This window comes from Nicotiana tabacum, chromosome 4 (assembly GCF_000715075.1).
Source record: "Nicotiana tabacum cultivar K326 chromosome 4, ASM71507v2, whole genome shotgun sequence".
Lineage (NCBI taxonomy): Eukaryota > Viridiplantae > Streptophyta > Magnoliopsida > Solanales > Solanaceae > Nicotiana > Nicotiana tabacum.
The window spans coordinates 3,151,754-3,175,033 of record NC_134083.1 but is presented as its reverse complement, the minus strand read 5'-3'; the positions used below and the strand labels follow the sequence as shown (position 1 = coordinate 3,175,033).

General features: G+C 41.5%; 2 protein-coding genes and 1 non-coding gene across 3 annotated transcripts; 1 reads left to right on the top strand and 2 right to left on the bottom strand.

Moving 5' to 3' along the window:
• Nucleotides 1–18,401: 18,401 nt before the first annotated feature.
• On the bottom strand, nucleotides 18,402–21,140 carry LOC142180397 (uncharacterized). Its single transcript, XM_075252615.1, has 5 exons — nucleotides 20,389–21,140; nucleotides 19,967–20,098; nucleotides 19,713–19,858; nucleotides 18,906–19,384; nucleotides 18,402–18,746 (listed from the first exon to the last, which is right to left on the bottom strand). The coding sequence occupies exons 1-5, from the start codon at nucleotides 21,138–21,140 to the stop codon at nucleotides 18,402–18,404; spliced, it is 1,854 nt and encodes a 617-aa protein (XP_075108716.1).
• Nucleotides 21,141–21,582: 442 nt separating this feature from the next.
• LOC142180396 (uncharacterized) lies at nucleotides 21,583–23,139 on the bottom strand. Its single transcript, XM_075252614.1, has 3 exons — nucleotides 22,989–23,139; nucleotides 22,616–22,871; nucleotides 21,583–22,567 (listed from the first exon to the last, which is right to left on the bottom strand). The coding sequence occupies exons 1-3, from the start codon at nucleotides 23,137–23,139 to the stop codon at nucleotides 21,583–21,585; spliced, it is 1,392 nt and encodes a 463-aa protein (XP_075108715.1).
• Nucleotides 22,652–22,758, top strand: LOC142180453 (small nucleolar RNA R71). The gene has a single exon (XR_012709077.1). It is a non-coding gene; the product is annotated as a small nucleolar RNA R71 (small nucleolar RNA).
• Nucleotides 23,140–23,280: the final 141 nt, after the last annotated feature.

Genomic DNA, 23,280 nt, shown 5'->3' with positions numbered 1-23,280 from the left:
AATCATTCATGCGCCGAATCATTGGTTTGAAAAATAATTAGAGACGACTACTACTGGATCGACATGGAAAAGGATGTGAAGGAGTTCGTAGGAAAATGTGATGAATGTCAAAGGCATGATCCGATGATTCATCGAGCCAGGGAGCTACTACATTCGGTCTTATCACCCTGGCCATTCATGTAATGGGGGATGGATATCGTTGCCCCCCTTCCATGGGCACCCAGTAAGTCTCAATTTATATTATTTATGACGCATTATTTTTCTAAGTGGGTGGAAGCCCAGGTATATGAGAAGGTGAGGGAGAAGGAAGTCATCGATTTTATTTGGGACCACATCATATGTCGGTTCGGAATGTCGGCCGAGATCATGTTGGCAATGGGAAACAGTTCATCGACAACAAAGTAAGCAAGTTTCTCGAAGACCATAAGATCAAAAGGATCCTATCAACACCCTAGCACCCTAGTGGGAACGGACAAGCAGGGTCCACTAAAAAAACCATACTCCAAGACCTCAAAAAGAGGTAGACCATGCCCGAAGTCCTATGGGTGTACCGTACGTCTTCACATTCCAGTACTAGGGCCACCCCTTTCTTGCTGATTTACAGCGTCGAAGCTCTAATACCGGTCAAAGTTAGAGAACCGAGTCTCAGATTCTGATATGCAATAAAATAATCAAACGACGAAGCCATGAATACGAGCCTGGACCTGATAGATGAAAGGCGTGAAGCCGCCCTTGTTTGAGAGGTATTACAATCGAAGAGCCAACCTTCGACAGTCCAATATCGGGGACTTAGTGTTAAAGAAGGTCATGCTAAGCACTCGAAACCCGAGCAAAGGAAAGTTAGGGCTGAACTGGGAAGGTCCTTATCATATAATCGAGATCACCGAAAAGGGATCATATAAACTCGGAACAATGAACGGTGAGCAACTACCAAACAAATGGAACATAACTCACTTGAAGCGATACTACTGTTAAGGTACGACCCCAATCATTCCTTTTACTTATTTACATTTTGAACTAACACTTGCAGGCGACCGTTGAAGAACGACACAATTTTTAGGCCTGAAAGCACGCGTTTCACTCTTTTTCCCTTGAATCGGGTTTGTCCCAAATGGGTTTTCCGACAAGGTTTTTAACAAGACAACAGTAAATTGTGCTAACTTGGAATTGAAGACCGGTTACGAATCGGTATCGAAGATCATGACAACAGAATTCGAGGCTTCTCTATGATTGGCCTTGAACACTTGAGGGGGAGGGTGGGCATCACTCTCGGATAATGACTTTAGCAAGGAAAGAAACATTGTGATTGAATGGTCTCGGCTCGATCGACATGATTTGTTGTAAGGGCCAAACAGTCAAATGAACTGTGCCCACATACACTGCTCGAGCCCTGACACAAAGCTTATACACATGTGCAACCATATATATTACACACAGAAATAAAAGGAGTTCCTACCTTGCGGATAAATATCGCGTCCCTTAAATTTTTTTCTTTTCTTTCTTTTCTCTTAAGGAATTTCCTACATTCGATCCCCTAAAGATATCGAGCCCAAGGGCCGATTTATCTGGGTCCAACGGATTGCTCTCACTCGGGGACTGCCATCCAAAGACAAACTCGGACGGTATGGGATATCAGAGCCCGGGGGAACAAGACCTATTAGGCAGTGCCCGAACCTTAAAGGCTACGGCCATCCCCATTCGGGGACTGTTATCTTGGGCAAGCCTGGATAACTCGGGGTAACAATCCCACTAGGAAACACCCAAACTAAAAAGTCTACGATCATATTTAAATGGCTAGGAGACGTCTGAGACCCGTAATAAAAAATAAGGACTTCAAAATTTCTAAACTGGTTTGAAAGGCTACCATCGGCAAAATTATCATCTAAAACGTTCGAAGTATTTTGGGGAAAGCTTCCGATCATACCGAGCCTCACGAATCGTAAATGAAATATTATCGAAAGAAAGGCCTGTTCGAACCTCCGAACAAGACCTAACTATTACATGCTAAGGCATTTCGATCTTTGCAAACATAAAAAATAAAGCAAAGAAAAACAAACTTAGAAACTGTCAAAGGGAAAAAAGAAGCCTTATATATATATATATATATAGTCTTTTCAAAGGCCAAACTGCCTTAACAAAAAGTACAAAAACAAAAAAACAAAGGAAAATGTACAAGGCACTTAAACGGCCTGGTCTTCACCGGAGCCCGCCTCGTCGCTAGGGTCTTCGGAGTCCCCTCCACCTTCGGATCCGCTCGAACCCTTGGAGTCTTCTTCATCCTCGGGATACACCAACTTCTTGGCCTCGGCTTTGAGTCCCTTAGCACTCTCAATCTTAGCCGATAAGTCGAAACCCCGAGCATGAATTTTCTCAAGGGCCTGCCTTCTAGATTTTCGCTTCGCGTACTCGACGACATCTTTGAGTCGATCCTGGACCGCCTAAGCATCGGCCTTATATTGAGCCACCATCTCGTTGGCATCAGCTTTGACCACAGCAACCACCGACTTGGCCATTTCGAGCTCATTGGCAAGAGTTTTCGAGGCCAGGGGGTCCCTCATACCTTTCCATTCTTCGGCCTCGGCTTTAACTGCATCCATCTTAGCTCGGAGTTAGTCGATCCAATCGATCTTCTGTTGGACCTGCAGATTCCAACCATTAGTCACTGTGTCTATCTCATCGTCACTAACTTCAAATATTTTTACCTGTTCGACCAGGTCAGCATGCTCCTTCTGAGCCACCTCCAGCTCAGCTCAGCTCGGAGGCTCTTAGCCTCACCTTCACGCTGCTCACTGAGGAGTTTGTAAGTATCTCTCTTCTCAGTGAGCCCTCGGACCTAGGCTTCAAGTTGGTTTAGCTCGTCCGGATATCGAAGGAAATTTTCATGGTGAAGCACCGAGGCCTATAAACACAAAAGAAGAATGTTAGGGTTATCTATGAATTAGTCTAAGTACGAACTAAAGTCATCAAGAGATATCTAAAGTTACCCAGTTTAGCGCATATTGTGCTTTGTTGAAGAGGCAGGGCGCATCTACCTCGTTCATCTTGAGTTGGTCTACCTCGGTCACCAGACACTGAAGGTAACTGGCTACCTCTACGGGGGCAGAAAGGACCCGGGCATCCTCCGGAATGGAGATGATGATGGACCACTTTCGGTCAGGATCCACACTCGGAGCTGGAACCCGTTGATCAGTTTCAAGCTTGAGGAAGGCCCGCTTTATCCCGAAGAAGGACTCTTCTTCGGTACCTCTAAGTCACCCAATTCGGTGACGTCCTCCGTGGCGGTGGAGTCCACGCCATCAAAAAAGTTGCGGAAGGGGTCGTCTGCTCCACGGGCCCCCTCGTCGGGATGCTCTTTCACTGTTTGGTCCTCGTTATACATGGACTCAGTAAACGAGGGTGATTCAATGATGTCTATCACACCGAGTGCTTCCTTTGGGACACTGCCCGCATCCCGGGAAGCCTCGGCCCCAACCTCCTCATCGACCTCCTTAGTTTGAGGCAGTTCGGTCTCGAGATTCTCTGGTTCGGAGGCCCCTTGCCCTTCGAGCTGTGACGGCACACGGGCTATCGGGATAAAGGTTTTTTCTTCTTCTTTGGACTTGTCTCTCAGCCAGTAAAGCGAATCTGAAAGTGGTTCTAGGGCACTGGTGCTATCTTTTGGCTTGCGCACTAGCCTTATTTTTGTTATCTTCTTCCCCAAGCTCAGGGAACTCAGAGCCCTTTTTCTTTTGTTTTCTTCTATTTGGCCCGTCTCGGATCAAGGGACTCGGTAGGTAAGTCCTCACTACCGGCTGGAGACCTATGTTCGGCATTCTTGGACAAACCTGCAAAAAGAAGTAAAGGGAATAAATACTTAATGATAAAAAAGGAATCCAAATATTACCTACTCAGGAAAGGAGTCTCACCATAGGAATGAGCCTCCCAACGGCCCTTCGAGAGCTTGTGCCATGAGCGCTCAGAGTAGGGCATCTATGATACGATACCTTCAACCCACTCCTTGAGTCGAGGGACAGCATTCGGTACCCGAGCGATGGTTGCACATCCACAAAACACTGATAAGGAAGAATGAAGTAAGTATAAAATTGACTTTCGAAAATAAAATTGTACTTACGTGATATATTCCACTTCTAGGGGAATGACATGCACTCAACTGGAATCAGGTCCAAAGTTCTCACTCGGACAAAACGGCTTTGCCAGCCCCGATCTCGGTCTTCATCAATACTCGATAATGGGGCTTTGCTCGCCCGGCGCACGAGCTTTATCAGTCCCCCCTCCCAAAAAAAGATTTTGGGACTGTACAAGCGTAGAAGATGGTCGACGGTGAACGAGCATCCATCAATTCTGCTCATGAAGAACCGGAGGAGTATCACGATCCTTTACAGCGAAGGATGAATCTGACCGAGGCACATCTCGTATCTCTTACAGAAATTAATGATGACCGGGTATATCGGGCCCAATGTAAAAGGATGAGTGTAAACATCTTGGTATCCCTCGACATGGGTGGTGATGGCTTCATTGGGGTAAGGGATCACTATGCCCTTACCTGCCCAATTGCAGTCTTTTCAGACCGTATGTATGACTTCTTCCATGATCGAGCATATGTATCTCGAGACCTCCTCACACCGGCCTTGTACGGAGGAAGGCTTTTCAACCTTGAAGTCGTCGTTGGCCGAGCATCCTCTGGGGATGAACATTTTTAAAGGGAGTTCCGGTACTGGTTCATCGACGGTAGTACGAGGAACAGTCTCCTCGATCTCAGTAGTCGACCGGGAAGTAGAAGGGGTTTCTTTCTGGGGGGACGATTTTGGAAGTGTTTGGCATTTCTTTAAAAGATGGAGGAAAAGTGGAGAAAGAAAGGAAGTTGAAGGATTGTAATTGTTGGCTTGAGATAAAGACAAACAAGAGTTCTTGCAAAGGATCTGAGATAATTAGAGTGAAAGTGTTAAAAAGTATTGAAATCTTAAGGGTACTAGGGTAGAAGGTGTGAATGTAAAGTTAAAATGAACAAAGGAAGAGGTATTTATGGTGTTTCCGTGACGGTTCGCATCCAGGAATGGTCGATCGGCGGCTGACATGCATTTAATGCCATCGGGACTTGACTAACGAGACATTTCAGTTATTTTGTCGTATATCGAAGTGAGAATTAGAATCTCATGTTGGTTCTTGCCGTCTACTCTCTGAAAAATGAGGGGACTATATGTATACAGTCGAATTCGAGCTATCCCAGCCTCCGACATGGTAAGCCAGGCTCGAGACATGACAATAAAAGACTAAAGATCGACTCCAAGTCCCACCAGGTTAGAACCCGGAGACAAGATGCATGTCTTCGAGAATATCGAGGCCATGATCCCGGTACCGGTACCAGCCTCAAATGACTTTGAGGAAACATTGTTAGCATAGCCAACAGAAAATCGAAATATCCATGACCGACCGAATATTATGATGGAATCTCGGCACGTACCAATAAAGAACTGGCAATCAGTAATTAAAAGATTTTTTACCTTTCATAGAATTATACCTAAAATAGGACTCCTCTACTATATAAAGGGGGTCTGATAATTCATAAAATACATTGTAACACGCATTCCAAGGCAATATATCATTACTTTTTATGTTATTAATTCTCCTGCTTTCGTTCGTTAGTGCTTGTTGTTACGAGCCCAGATCGAGGGCAAATACTTCACTAAGGCTTAATTCGTCATCATCGTGTGGTTTAAGCTTACTTTATCCTTATTTATTTAATTTGTCTTTATTTACAAATTCGCGTATCCTCAAAACCACTTACAAATTTAATTATTATCTGATTTTGAGGGTAAACAAAGTGCAGATTTAGTCGAACTTTGTCAATTTTGCTAAAACATTATATTTGTATTTGGACATTCGTTAAATATGCATAAATATTTAATTATAAATCAGTAACTAAGACAAGCTATAAGTTCGCAAATCTTGCACGAATTATGTTCATCGAATCATTGGTCATCTATATTGGCTCTGCCTCTGGCATTTGCTGATATTCATCGTCGTCGCACATGCATGTCATTGATTCTCTATTTTAACGGAAGAGCAGTTTAAGGAAACATTTTCAATGCGTGTTTTAAGTCGCATTTCGAGACTAAAGCTTATGATCAGTTGCAACTTGAGGGTTTTTCAGTTTGACTTTTGCATTGACTATGGATCTATTGTTCCATATCTTGCGCATAAAGACGGATTCAAGATTGGAACTTAATGAGTATAACTTTGCACTAAACTAATCATACTATTAAAATTATGACGTTTAAATATAATATTTGTTGAAATTTTGTGTGTGTGTGTGTTGCGATGTTAGGAAATTAGTGTACTACTGGAAAAAATGAAGTGAGCATGGACATTCGAACTGGATCCAACACATTATCTGATTTTCAGTATGATAAGGTTTAGAAATTATAATATCAATGTTTACCCGAAAAACGGATAGAGTTGAATTTGTACGTAGTTCTAAGGGTATGTGGTATAACTTGACACAAATCGTAAGAGTAAATAGGAATATCAAGTGGTGACTGTAGAAAATAAAAAATAAACAAGGTTATAAAAAATGGGAGACCCATGATAAATCAGCTTTTCCATAATTCCTGCCAGGATTCTCTCCTCTAGTGCGGTTACAATGGCTCTTGTCTATGAGCATGATATTGACTCGAGCTCAATTTTGACCCGAGCTCTCAATCTTGACTCGAGCTCGATTCTGACTCGGAGCCTTGTATTGATTCGAGGTAAGTGTTGGTCGGTTTCTGCCTCATAAGCTCGATAACTTCACTTCGCATCATAGTTTGATTTGGATTCGAGCTCGATAAGGATATCAAGTTCGACATTGATCGGCCCTAGGGCTCGAAGCTTGATGACCTGACTTCGGATCTCAACCTGATATTATGAAGATGCTCTTCGATCCAATGCATTACTATTTCGGCCACTTCATACAAAGGACTAACCAGTTTTGACCGTATACAGATAGTCCCCTCGTTTCTCGGGAAGGATGTAGCGAGAAACTACATGATTTTTCAACTATACGACTAGATATATACTGACGTTTGCATCAAGTCCGATCATGACGTGCGTGATAGTTGTCCCGTCAGTTCAGTTTATCGAGGCATTTAATGCGTGTCAGACGATGGTCGGCCATTATCGAAATTGAACCGCCATTACTCAACCTATAAATAACCCTTTCTCGTACCTTCTGAATTCATCTGTAAGTCTGCAAAATTTACCTTCTGCGTTTTCTACTGCAAAATCTTTATTTAAAACACCATATCTTTGTTATCTCCTTATTTAAATCCAAAAATGGTGAAAACATCAAAAATTGTCCCCAAAAAGAAAAAACTTCTTCCCAATCTGCCACCGACAAAACACCGGTGGATCCACGACCTGAGGAGTGCGTTCCCGTGGCGTGTGTTCTTACCTCCAATTTTAAGGTCGACAAAGGCTCGTCGGTTCCGGGCTGATGTAAGCCAGTATCGAGGTATATGTGTTCGATAACCGGGGGATATCTCGAACAGATAAGAAAAGATTGTAACTGGGAGAACAAAGAAGTGGTAGTCCCGTCTCCCGAAGAGGATATTACTACTCATGTGAAAGGGTTTTTAAGTGTGTACATTTATCCTTTCTCATTAGGCCCCCTCGACCCTGTTATCATTGATTTTTTCCATAAATACCAAATAACCTTAGGCCAAATCCATCCTTCTTTTTGGCGGATCGTTATTCTGATCCATTTCTTTGTGAACAAAGTCGAGGGGATGCCTTTAACCCTCGACCACCTCATTAGATTATACAGCCCCGCCTCTTTTAAGGCGGGTTAATAAAGCTATAGCGCTGGGCTACCAAGGTTTTGTTCTCGAGCATAGATGAGGGCAAGGATCGAGGATGGATGGGAAGGTTCGTTCGAGTGAAGACGTCGGACCTAATACCGGCCGAGAAGATGCGATTTCCCGAAGAATGGAACATAAAGCGTAAGTGTAACTCTGCTGTTATATCCCATTATTTTGCCCATTCGTTTCATTTCTTATTGATATCCCCTTTTGTGGTGCAACAGCTCCTTGGATGCCCGGTGCGGTTCCCGACCTCAAGGACTGGGTACGGGCCCTGGCTTCGACTTCTACATACGCCGAGCACTCATGGCGCGATTTGTCAAAGGGCCGATGGGAGGCCAAAAATCATGGTAATCTCCTTTCTTGCATCATCGATAGTTCGAACTGTATTCCATACACTCAAATCAATTTTCTTGTATGTAGGTCTGGGCAAGGATGCGGTTTTGAGACCTCTGTCTGGCGAGGAGGAAACTTTGGCCTCGATTTCTAAAACGGCGAAGGACAATAAGAGAAAAAGGGCCTTTACTTCCGAAAATCCAAAATTGAAGGCTCGTAAGTCGAGGAAGAATGTCATCCCTTTAACCTTAGAATCAGTTCGGCGTCTAAGGGATGAAGACGAAGAATAAGAAAAAGATGATGGGTCAGTACTGGTGGCCCGAGTGAAGAAAACCATTGATGCCCCACATACAGCTGGATCGATGGTGGTTTACAAGACTCCGCCTCGAACTGAGGGTATATCGGAGAAAATCATGGCAAAGTCCCCGAGCCGTTGTAGAACGAGGATATCTCCCATCAAAGTCAATTGATGGTGGATATGTCTGAAGGGGCCATCCCTGAATCTCTTCGAACCGAAGAGAACGCCCCAAGAAACTCACTTGGGGCAGTAGTAATCGAAGACTCGCCCACTTTCCCTGCTTTTTTCGAAGGGGCGATTCGGGAAGCCCAAGCTTTGGGGGCCCTCGAAGTAGATGGATCTCATGAGGGAGAGGATCGTTTTTGTGATTTGTTTACCGGTGTCGAGGACGTTGCCGGCACTAGTGATGTATCAGATCTTTTCCTCGGAGTGCAGCAGGCTTTGAATCGGGTAAGCTTTAACTTACTTCGTTGGTATTGCCTTTATGCTTGTTTTTCTTTTCTAACTTCGTTTCTTCTTTCTTTGCAGGCCACAACAGTTCATCAAGAAGCATGTTTTCGGTCTCGAACCGAGCTGTGTCGATACGAGGCCGACCTTCAATGAGTCACGGAGGAGAAAAACGCCCTTAAACCCCTCTTAGGGCAAAGGGGAGAGGAAATCAAAGATCTCCGAGCTGAGTTAGCCAAGGCTCACTAAGATCAGACCGATCTGTCCGAGCAAGTAATGATACTATTAAAAGCCTATGGGCTCGATACCGGAATAATGGCTAATTTTTCAGTCTCACAGCTGCAGCAAAAACTTGAGATGATCGGGAAACTCCATGAGGAGGTCGATGTGATAAAGGCAGAGTCCTTGAAGTGGAAAGAAAGTATGGACCGCTTTGCTGTAGAGAAAGAGGCTGCTCGAGCCCAATTATCATCGGCTGAAAACCAACTTCAAAGTATGAAGGAGAAAAGCTTGGTTCAGGAAAGAAAAATAGAGGAGCTTGAGGCTAGGTTGGCCTCCGAACTTGCCAAGGCTGAATATGATGCCGAAAAGGCAAAGGCCGATGCGGATGCATTCGTGGTCGTCTATCGGGCCGATGTTGAAGCTGCTCAACTACAAGAAAGAGAGGCAGCGCCAACACTCGAGGTTTCGATCTCACTAAAGCGATAAAAAGGGCTAAAGAGCTCGAAGCCGATGTTGAAGCCTTGACTTCTGATGATGATGATGGTGATGGTGATGATGATGGCGATGATGGGAGCAAGAGTGGGTCCGAGAGCGGGGAGGAGCCCGATGGAGAAGAGACTGCCCCCGTAGATAACCAAGAAACTTAGCCCTTAGTTTTCATTTTGGTTTTTTGTGTAGGGTCCTGTTCGGACATTGTAAACATTCTTGTATATATTTATAAAGATCTTTTCTTTTCCCGACTTTCCTCTGTTTTATTCTCTGCCTCGTGAAGATTTTGTTTCATTCATGCCTTATGAAAATTTTTCATAAGGCTTTAGGCAATTTGATCATATTTGGACCTTGTAGCCTTTACAACTGAGTGAGTTCTTGCTCAAACTCAAAATAAGGTAGCCCATAGGCTTAGTAGTCGAGTGGGTGATTGTTCGAACTTAAAGTAATATAGCCCGTAGGCTTATTAGTCAAGTGAGTGATTCGAACTCGAAGTAATATAGCTTGAGGCTTAATGATCGAGTGAGTGGTTCGAACTTGAAGTAATGTAGCCCATAGGCTTAATGATCGAGTGAGTGATTCAAACTCGAAGTAATATAGCCCGTAGGCTTAATGATCGAGTGAGTGATTCAAACTCGAAGTAATGTAGCCCGTAGGCTTAATGGTCGAGTGAGTATTTGCTCGAACTCAAAATAAGAGTAGCCCGTAGGCTTAGTAGTCGAGTGAGTGCTTGCTTGAACTCGAAGTGATGTAGCCTGTAGGCTTTATTAGTCGAGTGAGTGATTCAAACTCGAAGTAATGTAGCCCGCAGGCTTAATGGTCAAGTGAGTATTTGCTCGAACTCGAAGTAAGAGTAGCCCGTAGGCTTAGTAGTCGAGTGAGTGCTTGCTCGAACTCGAAGTGATGTAGCCCGTAGGCTTTATTAATCAAGTGAATTGCTCGAACTAGAAAGAATATAGACCGTAGGCTTAATGGTCGAGTGAGTGATTGATCGCACTCGAAATAAGAGTAGCCCGTAGTCTTAGTAGTCGAGTGAGTGCTTGCTCGCACTCGAAATAAGAGTAGCCCGTAGGCTTAGTAGTCGAGTGAGTGCTTGCTCGAACTTGAAGTGATATAGCCCGTAGGCTTTATTAGTCGAGTGAGTGATTCGAACTCGAAGTAATGTAGCCCGTAAGCTTAATGGTCGAGTGAGTGATTGCTCGAACTCGAAAATAAGAGTAGCTCGTAGGCTTAGTAGTCGAGTGAGTGCTTGCTCGAACTTGAAGTGATGTAACCCGTAGGCTTAATGGTCGAGTGAGTGATTGCTCAAACTCGAAAGTAAGAGTAGCCCGTAGGATTAGTAGTCGAGTGAGTACTTGCTCGAACTCGAAGTGATGTAGCTCGTAGGCTTATTAGTCGAGTGAGTGATTCGAACTCGAAGTAATGTAGCCCGTAGGCTTATTAGTCGAGTGAGTGATTCGAACTCGAAGTAAAGTAGCCCGTAGGCTTAATGGTCGAGTGAGTATTGCTCGAACTCGTTGATTTTTTGGTTGACAGTCCCCGATTTATGGGGTAATGGTCGGCCCTTAAGCTTGTTTGCATAATAGATCTCGAAATAGAGGAATGTTTCTTGGATATCGGTAAAGAAAAAAAATCTTTGTAAGTCATTATACATGTGTTCATGTTTTGTGCCACGGCTCGGGCCAACTACATGGGCATGGTTCGTTTGACCATTTGGCCCTTACAATTTTTCCCATCGAGATCCTGTTGCCATGAAATAATGAAGTAACTTTCTTTGCATCGTACTTGATAATCATCGGTTAATATGTTCAATGACAATGGTATTCCCCCAGTATTCGAGGTTGATTGTAAGGAGGCCTCGAATACTGTTGAGTTGTTCCAAGTTAGCACGATCAATGGTTGCCTCATTAAAAAACCTTGCCGAAAAACTCATTTTGGGACAAAACCGGTCTAAGGGAAAAATAGTGCAATGCGTGCTTTCAGACCTAAGGCTTCGTGTTGAATAATCCATCTTTGTTCCTGATCGAATTCATTAATCCTCGTCTTTGGTCGAACACCTGCAAGGTTTAGTTTTTGAAATATAATTGAACAAGGGGAGGGGGTCGTACCTTAGTAGTAGTATCATTTTAGCCATTTATCACACCGAGCTTGTAGGATTTCCATTATACGGCTGGTATCGGTCTTTGATCGACCTTTGTTCTCGGTTGGCAACCCTTTTAATAACGGATCCATAACCCAACTGGTCGTCTTCAACTCTTATTTTGGATTGATATCGATTATGCATATCGGCCCAAGTAATAGCTGGGTACTCGATCAGGTTACGCTTCAGCCGTCGTGAAGTCATCGAGCTTTGTTCGTTTAGACCTTGAGTGAAAGCTTGAACATCCCAATCGTCTGTGACTGGTGGTAGATCCATTCGTTCCATTTGGAAACGAGATACAAATTCTCTTATCATCTCGTTATCCTTTTGTCTTACCTTGAATAGGTCCTACTTCCTGGTCTTGACCTTTATGGCCCCAACGTGTGCTTTTACGAAAGAATCTGCAAGCAAAGCAAAAGAATCAATAGAGTTAGATGGTAAATTATGATACCATATCATTGCTCCCTTTGTCATGGTTTCACCAAATTTTTTCAATAATACAGATTCGATCTCATCATCCTCTAGATCGTTCCCTTTGATGGCATATTTGTAAGAGGTGACATGTTCGTTGGGGTCAGTCGTTTCATTATATATAGGAATCTCGGGCATGCGAAACTTCTTTGGGATCGGTTTAGGAGTCGCACTTGGGGGGAAAGGCTTTTGTATAAATCTTTTAGAATCTAAGCCCTTCAATATCGGTGGTGTCTCCGGAATCTGATCAACCCTGGAGTTATATGTTTCCACATTTTTGTCGTTTGCCTCGATCCTCCTTTTTCCTGATTCTATTCGTTTGGTCAGTTCTTCGAACATCTTAGCAATTTCGGGATTAGTCCCCGACTCTTGCTCATTTGACTTTACTATAGCTAGTTTCGTTTTGTGGGTAACTCCTCGGGGTGGACTAGGCTCCGGCCTGCTCGGTACCTGAGTTTGACTCTGCAACTGAGCTATCGCTACCTGTTGAGCTCGCAATATTTCAAAAATCATACGCAAGCTAATTCCATTTTTCTCAACGTTATGGGTTTCTCGAGCTACAGATTGAGTACCACCATGAACGCTATTTTCAGATTCAGAACGTTGGTTTGTATCAATGGCCATATGCGAATTAACATCTAATGGTACTTCGACTCGAGCTCCAACGGCGTCGATAAGTGGCATTTCGGACCTGGGCGTCAAGTTGTTGTTCTCACCTTGAAATCCAACTTCGTTGTCGATAGGTAATATCATTTAATTTGAGAGTTTGTCGTTGCTAATCCGAAATCAAAGGCACTTCCGAAAATAAGCGCAAAATGGTGTGTTTTTGCAGATTCGTATTAAATAATCACTATTATCCTTATCCCCACGATGGGCGCCAAACTGTTTACCCAAAAAATGGATAGAGTTGAATTTGTACGTAGTTCTAAAGGTAAATGGTATAACTTGACACAAATCGTAAGAGTAAATAGGAATATCGAGTGGTGACTGTAGAAAATGAAAAATAAACAAGGTTAGAAAAAAGATGATTTATGGATTAGGCAAGATGAATCAATCTATCAAGCTAAAAAGGATAACTCTTCAATATATGAATGTATATGTTTCAGTTACAATGTATGCCCAAAACTTGATGCCCTGACAGAAAAAATAACTATCCCCTTTATATTGGAGGGATCTTATTTTAGATATAATTAAAAATATATAGTGGGAGACCCATGATAAACTAACTTTTCTATAATTTCTGCCAGGATTCTCTCCTCTAGTGCGGTTGCAACGACTCTTGTCTATGAGCCCGATATTGACTCGAGCTCGATATTGACTTGAGCTCTCAATCTTGACTCGAGCTCGATATTGACTCGAGCTCTCAATCTTGACTCGAGCTTGATTCTGACTCGGAGCCTTGTATTGATTCGGGATCAATGTTGGTCGGTCTCTGCCTCATAAGCTTGATAACTTCACTTCGCATCATAGTTCTATTTGGATTCGAGCTTGATAAGGATATCGAGCTCGACATTGATCGGTCCCTAGGGCTCGAAGCTTGATGACTGACTTCGGATCTCAATCTGATATTATGAAGACGCTCTTCGATCCAATGCATTACCATTTCGTCCAGTTCGTACGAAGGACTAACCGGTTTTGATCGTATACATAACTAATTTTTCATGATATGCAATTAACTTAATACTGTTATTTACTAATAAAAAGTCGTGCAAATACATGCCAGTATTTTTTTTCCCCATTGAATAACTTTAATTTTAAGGATTTGAAGCAATGACGTTTCACTAAGGCAAATGTAGTCAAAGTCAGATCCGGAATTTTAAGTTAAAGGGTTCTGAATCACAATAATTTTTGCTTACTAATTGGGGATAGATTTTTTATAAGTGAACTTCTTAACACAAATATAAGGTGTTAGTTAAAACTATTGAGTTTTGACGAACCAGTAACTTATATGTCTAATCCTCCCTTGATGATAGTCACCTGTGGGTTTCAATTTTCAGCTATTGTTATTAATTCGAAACAATACATCTTAAATAGTTTCTAGAAGTTAATTTTATACTATTTCAAACAAGGACAACTTTGACGTCCTTTGTGCCCATTGAAATATAAGAAGTGAATGCACATCTCTTGAGTATTATACAACCTAAAGGAATTGTAGACTCCCTATTTTCTATTTCTAATGCTAACGTTGTAAACAAAGATAATCATAAAAAAATCAATCACCGTTTTGAGACTTTCTATTATGTATAACCAAAATGTCTCTCTCAAAGTTGTAAGAAAATGAATAACTTCAAATGTGAAAAGAGTCCATTCAAAATGGCAATTGATGTTGTAATATCACTAACATAATTGCGCTGAGTATGCATTTGCCCAGTGATTCAGTTTTGTATGATCACATCACTGATCCTCTAGAAGGCTTTGAATTTATGTTTATTTCACTTTTTTTAATTACGTATATATGGTAGCATCATCTGTTTCTTATTTTAGCAACTAGTGAATTGAGGTCTCTAACTTGAGTACTGTAATTGGTGTAGGCATTGCACAAGATCAATATTGGTTCCCAAGTACACGCAAGTATACGTGGTTGTCAACTAATAAAGTGACTCGAAAGTCGGATGTCGAACCCACAGAGACTTAGATTGATCGTTAACTAAGCAAACTAAAATCAATTAATTGTCCAAGCTATTTAAGAGTCACGTCTTTATATTAATCTACTATTGCGGAAATTAAACAAGTAACAACTAATTTATCAAGAATGCAAATGCGTATGATGAGATTTACTTAAGAGGAGATGAAAATTTCAGGGTTGTGGTCGGTTTATCAATCCTATTAAGTTCAATAATTACACTCGTTAATCCAGATTATCTATGGTTGTTAATTAACTAGATCGTTTATATGAATAGTATGTTCCCACAATATTACTCGCATGCCCACAATATATCAATCCTATATTCCTATGGTATTGAATCTATCATGAACGAATATAATATGGTATTTAATTAAGCAAGAGTGTTAGGTATATTCCTATCCTAACCGCGAAATCTTTTCCCGAGTCACGGGTTCAGAAACAAGCTCTCTCTAATTCTACTCTAATCTATACATGACTTTCCCAAGCATAGCATAGATAGTATGGTGAATTGGTAGCTACAACAATTCACAAGTGAAAACTAGAATTAAAGAAACCACCACAAGATGATAATCCGAATTAACGAAGATGTAATTATTAAACGTTAAAAATCATGTCAACCACAACCCTAGACCGTAGAGTGCTTAGCCACTTATGTTCGTAGCAACAAATTTCCAAGTATTTTGCATAAACAAATTACAAAGAAAAGATAAAGGGATGAAAAACTCTATGATTTTCTCCTCCAAAAGTGGTTCCACGTGATGTTCTTGCCTCCGGTCGCAAAACTCTCCTAAAGATGGTATTTTTTGACTATTTATATGTGTAGGGAAGAGACCTAAACGAAATAACAAAGTCCAAAACCAAATAGGAGACAAAATAGGCTTTAAGAATCCGAAACCCGCTCGCTACGGACCTCGTCTCGCGAGGCAAAATGCATAGTCCACCTCGCCTCAGACCTGGCCTCGCCTAGCGTGCTTGGCATCTCACGTCGCCACCTCTGTCGCGAGCAAGATGGCTCACGTCGCTGACTTCTTCGCTGCTTCAATCAATTCTGTTGCTTTTGCCTAACATTCTCTTTTCACGTTTTTGTCTTCTTTCTCAATTGTTACACTTTTGTCTTCTTTTATAATTAAATACCAACTAATTAAATAATCATACTTTATTTGTTGCGTATAAAATACACACAAAATCTCTACTTTGCTCCCAATTTCGTCTTCAACGTACCTACACATAAAATAAACTCAATTAAGCACGAATATAGTATAGTTTAGTATTAAAGCACCTAAAATACAAGGTAAGTAATGCACTAAAAATATAAAATTATAGCCAAACATCACTACCCCACACTTAAACGTTGCTCGTCCTCGAGCAATCAAACTACACTTTATATAGACATGACCTCTTTAAACAATTCTCCTAAATTATCACACCAAGAATCTTTAAAATAGATTAAGCACGAGGGTGTAATATCTTCACCTCAAGATTTGACTCACAAGTACCACACATTATTCATAACTCACTCACTTACTCTAATATAGAGGTCAATGACATTACCTTTCCTTCATGAATCAAGTGCCCTCACACAACAAAAGAGAGTAGTCCTCCACACAATAAAATTTTAAGAACAATTAGGATCTCAAGATAGAAAGAATTCACTCACTCTCAGAAATAACATTCATATGCTGCAAAAGATGCACCATAGGCTTGTCCGTAGTGTACTACTCTACTAATCAAGCTCATTCAGTCTAGGATCAAGCAGGACTTTAATTGGTTATAATGTAGGATACGGGTCGAGTAGGATACATTTGGATATATGAGTGACTACACCTCCCAAAGCACTTTAATACATATACTTTAACGTTCAAACCCACTACTTATGTCAAACCATACTCCACCTTCACATCAATGTATATTAACTCCATACTTCTTTTAAGCACAATTACATCAAGAGTCACCACGATTAAGGAATATTTTCCACAATAATACAACTATTTTTTCCTCTTTTTTTTTTTCACTTCAAGTGGCTCTTATTTTTTTTCAAAATAGTGCACCTTCCTCTTTATTTCTTTAGTTCCACTCAAAACCCAAACCAACCACCCCACTCTTTAACTTTTACAAAGTTCATTTTAATTCAAGTGCTCATGAGAGGTGAAAAGGTTCAAATAGATGGTTAATTCAAACAAGTGGGTAAGGCTTGTAGTGTGGTTGCCAAAGAAATAGGATTACAAACTCAAAAGGGGTTAACTACGATACATAACAATTAGGCGGGTAAAAGCATATAACTGGCTAAACAAAGATACGCCTATATCACTTCCAAAACTGAACAACACTATTATTTTGCTTTGCAAACACACGGGGCAACTTCTAGACATAAAATGCAATGCACAGAATAACACACAAACCTCACACACACATGGCACATAACTCACTCAGGATTGGTTTCATCAAGACACTCTAGCCAAAGCAGTTAAGCAAATTTAAGATTATACAATTTAAGGTACTTATGCTAGAGTCAAAAACTGAGCCTAAGTGTCACAACCAAAGTACTCACTATTCTCAAGGCATAACAAAGTCAAGAGATATTGCTTCAATTCAATTCATATCACAATGGATCCTACTCCTAAAAAAAACTACCTACACCTGGTTCAAACAAAAACCTTGGAAAAGAACCACTGCACAAAGAAAAACCAAGGGGGAATTACTACACTACCTATAAAGAAAATCTTTTTGTCCTTTTTCTTTAGACTAAATCTCTCAAAAAAACTGTCTAGGAGATCCATCGTTGGGAAGAGTCCAATGTTTCTACCTTTTTTCAATTTTTTTTTTAGCTACTAAAATATTACACAACTACGAAAATAAAAATAAGAAGTTAACATTTTTCTACATCCTACTACTAATTATCTAGAGACTTCTCCCACCCCACACTTAAAAGAGTGCAGTGTCCCCAATGCACAAATAAAGCAAAACAATAACAAGGGTGGACAAGAAACTCCCTGAAAGGCCAAAGGTCGAAGCAATAGCGGCTCACGGGGTACTCAGACTTTCCCCAAGCATGATCCTTTATGTGGGCACCCCACAGTTAGTTCTCACCATCTAGCTTGCTTTTGCGTTCTTCCAATGGCTATTCTTCCTATTCTTATAATCCTACAAAACAAAAACAACCTTACAACAATAATAAGATAAAAAAATAAAAATAAAAATAAAAGAAAGCAGTAAAGATGGGTTGCCTCCCAACAAGTGCCTAATTTAACGTCGCAGCATGACACAGAATCTCTTCTAATCATTGGCAAGCAAAACCTTCGACTTCTGACAATCAAAATCACCTCCATAATAGTGCTTTACTCTTTGTCCGTTCACTAAGAACATTCTCTCACCACCTAAGACGCGCAGCTCAATTGCACCATGTGGAGTGACTCTTACTACCTCAAACGGACCCGACCATCTCGATTTGAGCTTCCCCGGAAAGAGTCTCAACCTCGAATTGAACAAGAGAACCAATTGGCCCGGTTCGAACTCGCGATGTTGAATATGCTTATCATGCTAACGCTTGGTTTTTTCTTTATATAACTTGGCATTCTCATACGCATGCAAGCGAAACTCATCAAGCTCGTTCAATTGCATCAACCGCTTTTTACCCGCTAAGTCTACATCAAAGTTCAGCTTCTTTATTGCCCAATAAGCCTTGTGCTCAAGATCCACCGGTAAATGGAATGCTTTCCCATAAACCATCTTGTAAGGGGAGGTTCCGATGGGAGTTTTGTAGGCAGTCCGATATGCCCATAGAGCATCATCAAGCTTTGCATCCCAATCTTTCCTACTTGCACTAACCGTCTTCTCCAGGATCTGCTTTATCTCTCTATTTGAGACTTCAACTTGCCCACTAGTCTAAGGATGGTAAGCGATTGCAACTTTATATTTGACCCCATATTGCGCTAAGATATTGTCCAAGAGCTTGTTATAGAAATGGGTGCCCCCATCACTTATCATCACTCTCGGAGTGCCAAATCTTGTAAAGATATGCTTTTTTACAAACTTAACCACAACCTTGACATCATTGGTAGGAAGAGCTATGGCCTCCATCCACTTTGACACATAATCAACGGCCACCAAAATATACTTGCACCCCTTAGACGAGGGAAACAGACTCATAAAATCAATTCCCCAAACATCTAAAATTTTAGCCTCCATAATACCGTGCAATGGCATCTCATGCTTTTTTGTAATTGTTTCATAATACCGTGCAATGGCGTCTTTAAAAACCCTAGGCCAATAGAAACCCGATTGCAATACCTTAGCTGATGTTTTGTCACCCGCATGATGACCACCATAAGGCGATGCATGGCATTCATGTAAGATAACATTTATTTCAGATTCGGGCACACATCTTCTCATTAGCTGATCAATACACGATTTGAACAGGAATGGCTCATCCCACACATATGACCTCACATCTCGCAAGAACTTCTTTTTAGCATAAGGTTCAAGATCGGGCGGCATCTCTCCACTTGCCAAATAGTTCAAACCTGGACAAGTGATCAGCCACTTGATTCTCTATTCCTTTACGGTCTCGGATCTCTAAGTCAAATTCCTACAAGAGTAAAACCCAACAAATTAGCCTTGGTTTAACATCTTTCTTTTCAAACAAATACCTGATGGCTGCATGGTATGTGTAGACGATGACTTAGGTGCCAACCAAATAGGCCCGAAATTTATCGAACGCCCACACTACAACAAGCAACTCATTTTCTGTCACAGTATAATTTATTTGAGCGGGAGTGAGAGTCTTGCTTGCGTAGTAAATAGAGTGAAATATTTTTCTCCTCCTCTGGCCCAATACGGCCCCAATTGCACCATCATTGGCGTCACACACCAGCTCAAATGGCTCGCTCCAGTCAGGAGCCACTATGATTGGTGCACTCACTAACTTCTTTTTCAGCTCCTCGAATGCTTTCAGACAAGCATCGTCAAACTTGAACGACATATCCTTCTCTAACAACCTGCACAAAGGAGAGGAAAATTTTGAGAAATCCTTTATAAATCGGCGATAAAAAATTGCATGTCCCAGAAAACTCCTAACTCATTTCACTAAAATCGGTGGTGGCAACTTTTCAATTGCTTCCACCTTAGCCTTGTCAACTTCCAGTCCATCTTTGGACACCTTGTGTCCCAGCGCTATACCTTCATGTACCATAAAACGGTACATTTCCCAATTCAGTACCACATTAGTCTCTTCGCACCTGGAAAACACTTTAGCAAGATTGGTTAAGCATTCATCAAAAGACGGACCAAACACAGAAAAATCATCCATAAAAACCTCCACAAATCGTTCCACCATATCGTAGAAAATAGCCATCATACATCTTTGAAAAGTCGCAGGTGCATTACACAACTCGAATGACATTCTCTTAAATGCATAAGTGCAATAAGGTCATGTAAAAGTGGTCTTTTCTTGATCTTCCGGGGAAATAACAATCTGATTATACCCCAAATAGCCGTAAAAAAACAATAGTATTCCTGTCCGGCTAACCTGTCAAGCATTTGATCAATGAAGGGGAGAGGGAAGTGATCTTTTCGTGTAGCATTATTGAACTTCCTATAGTCTATGCATATTCGCCAACCAGTCACAATCCTAGTTGGGATTAATTTATTTTGTTCATTTACTACAACAGTCATACCCCCCTTTTTAGGTACACATTGAACATGGCTTACCCACTTGCTATCGGAGATAGGAAATACTATACCTGCGTCGAGCAACTTAATTACTTCTTTTCTTATCACCTTTTTCATGATTGGATTGAGGCGGCGTTGATGCTCCGCGCTAGGCTTGTGTGCCTCCTCCATGAGTATTTTGTGCACGTAGAATGCAGGGCTAATACCTTTTATGTCAGACATCGTCCAACCAATGGCATGTTTGTGCTCCCTCAGCACCCTTAAGAGCTTTTCTTCCTGCAATTCAGACAAATGAGAAGAAATAATCACAGGTAAAGTGTTAGAATTTCCTAAATATGCATAATGAAGATAAGATGGTAAGGGTTTAAGTTCCAATTTTGGGGCCTCCTCAACTGAGGGTTTAGGAGGCGGGACGATTGGCCTATCCAGAGGCTCAAATTGGGTTCTTTCTCTTATGTATTCGCACGATGCATCCAGAATGTGCAACATCTCCTCAACCTCTTCTTCAAGTTCCAAGTGATTGAACAATGTCAATGCCTTTTCTAGTGCATCTTCTTTAAACGCCCTTGGCTCTAAGACTGCTTCTTCATTGTCCACCCTCAGGATCATCTTACTTTCTCGGACTTTGATAATTGCATCTCCAGTGGCCAAAAGAGGTCATCCCAAGATGATAGGAACTAACTCATCAACCACGTAATCTAGGATGATAAAATCTGCAGAAAAAATAAACTTCCCAATCTGCAGCAGGACGTCCTCCATTACCCCCTCAGGATAAACATAAGATCTATCAACTAACTGTAGCATCACCGTGGTGGGTCTCGGAGCTCCTAAGCCCAGTTGTTTGAACACTGACAACAGCATCAAATTGATACTTACACCCAAATCACATAAGGCTCTACCCACATCAAATTCACCAATCCTCACGGGGATGGTAAAACTAACCGGATCCTTAAGCTTTTGTGGAAGCTTATGTTGAATCCTAGAAGTGCACTCCTCAGTAAGTGCTACGGTCTCAAACTCAGTTAAGCTCCTTTTATTTGCCACTATGTCCTTAATATATTTTGCATATTTTGGGGACCTGACGGAGCATGTCCACCAAAGGTATATTCAAATGTATCTGCTTCAGCATATCTAGGAATTTGTGAAACATGTGGTCATCATTCTTCTTTCTCAATCTTTGAGGAAAAGGGGGTGGCACCCTCTCTGATTTTTGCTCAGGCTCTGTTTTGTTTCTTTCATCTACCTCTACGTGTTTTGGCACTCTTTCTTCTTCGATCCTAGATTGCTCATTTTTCTTCTTAGGCACTTCTACCAACTCTCTCCCATTTCTCAACGTCACTGCATTGACTTGAGGATTTTTCTTTGTATCACTTAGGAGTGCTCCAGCAGGTCTAGTATTCTGATTGTTAGCCATCTGCCCAAACTGCCTCCCTAGTTTTCTGAACTCTGTGCGCAATTGTTGATTCTGAGTCCTGACTTGTTGAGTCTCTGCCCTGACTTGTTGATTCTCAGCCATAACTTTCTGATTGTCTATCAAGAGCTTTTTTATCATGTCAGTCAGAATCTCCTCTGCTTGGTGTGGAGGTTGAGGTGGATGATTGTAATTCGCTTGATGCATGATATTCTGATTTCCACCCCAAGAGAAGTTAAGATGATTCCTCCAGTTCAGATTGTATGTGTTACCATATTGAGCATTTTGATTCATCGGCCCTCTAGCTTGTTGCCCCACGTAGTAGATGGATTCAGGATTCACGGGGCATATGTTACTTGTGTGACCTTCACCATATAACTCGCAACAAGTAGACATTTGTTGCACATGTTGCATCTTTTGTGCATGGTGCATTGTCATTTTATTCATTTGATTTGCTAATCTAGCTATATCTTCCCTCATTGCTGAGAAATCATCAAGCTCGATCACACATGCTGCCTTTTGTTTAAATGCTCTTCGTGGTTCCCCATCTTCTTGCCAATTATTATCATTAGCAATGAAATTGTTTAGTAGGATCTGGATCTCACTATACGGTCTTGCCATGCAACTACCCCCACATGCTGAGTCAAGATTCATCTTTGATGCTTCGTCCAACCCATCAACGAAAGTGTGACCCAACACTTCATCAGTCTGACAATGGTGTGGGAAGTCTCTGAGTAGCCTCTTGTATCTTTCCCAAGCTTGTTGAAGAGTCTCACCATTTCGTTGTTGAAACCCAAGAATCTGGCTCCTTAGTGACTTTGTCTTCTTTGTAGGAAAAAACTTGATTAAGAATTTCCTTGCTATATCATCCCAATTGTGGATTGAGTTCGCCGGCTCCTTTTGTAACCATTCCTTAGCTTCCCCCATCACTGAAAAGGGAAACAGTGTCAGCCTGACATAGTCCTTGGAAACGTTCGGATAATTGTAAGTGTCTGTAATTTCCAGGAAGTTCTGAATGTGCCTCTGCAGGTCTTCATGAGATAGACCCACATATTGCCCTTTGGATTGAATCAGTTGTACCATGTACTGTTTGAGTTTAAAGTGACCCGTGATATCAGGCTTTACAATCGCCTGAGTCATAAGAGCCAGATTGGGCCTTGCAGCCTCTATCACCGGACGCTCTTCATTACCCGCCATCTCTATTGGATGTGGTTGAACTACGATGTCTAACTCTCTTTCAATTCTAGTTCTAGCTTCGACTTCCCTCCTCACTCTATGAAGTGTTCGTTCGATTTCAGGATCAAGAGGAAGGAGATTGTTTGTGCTTCTACTCCTCCA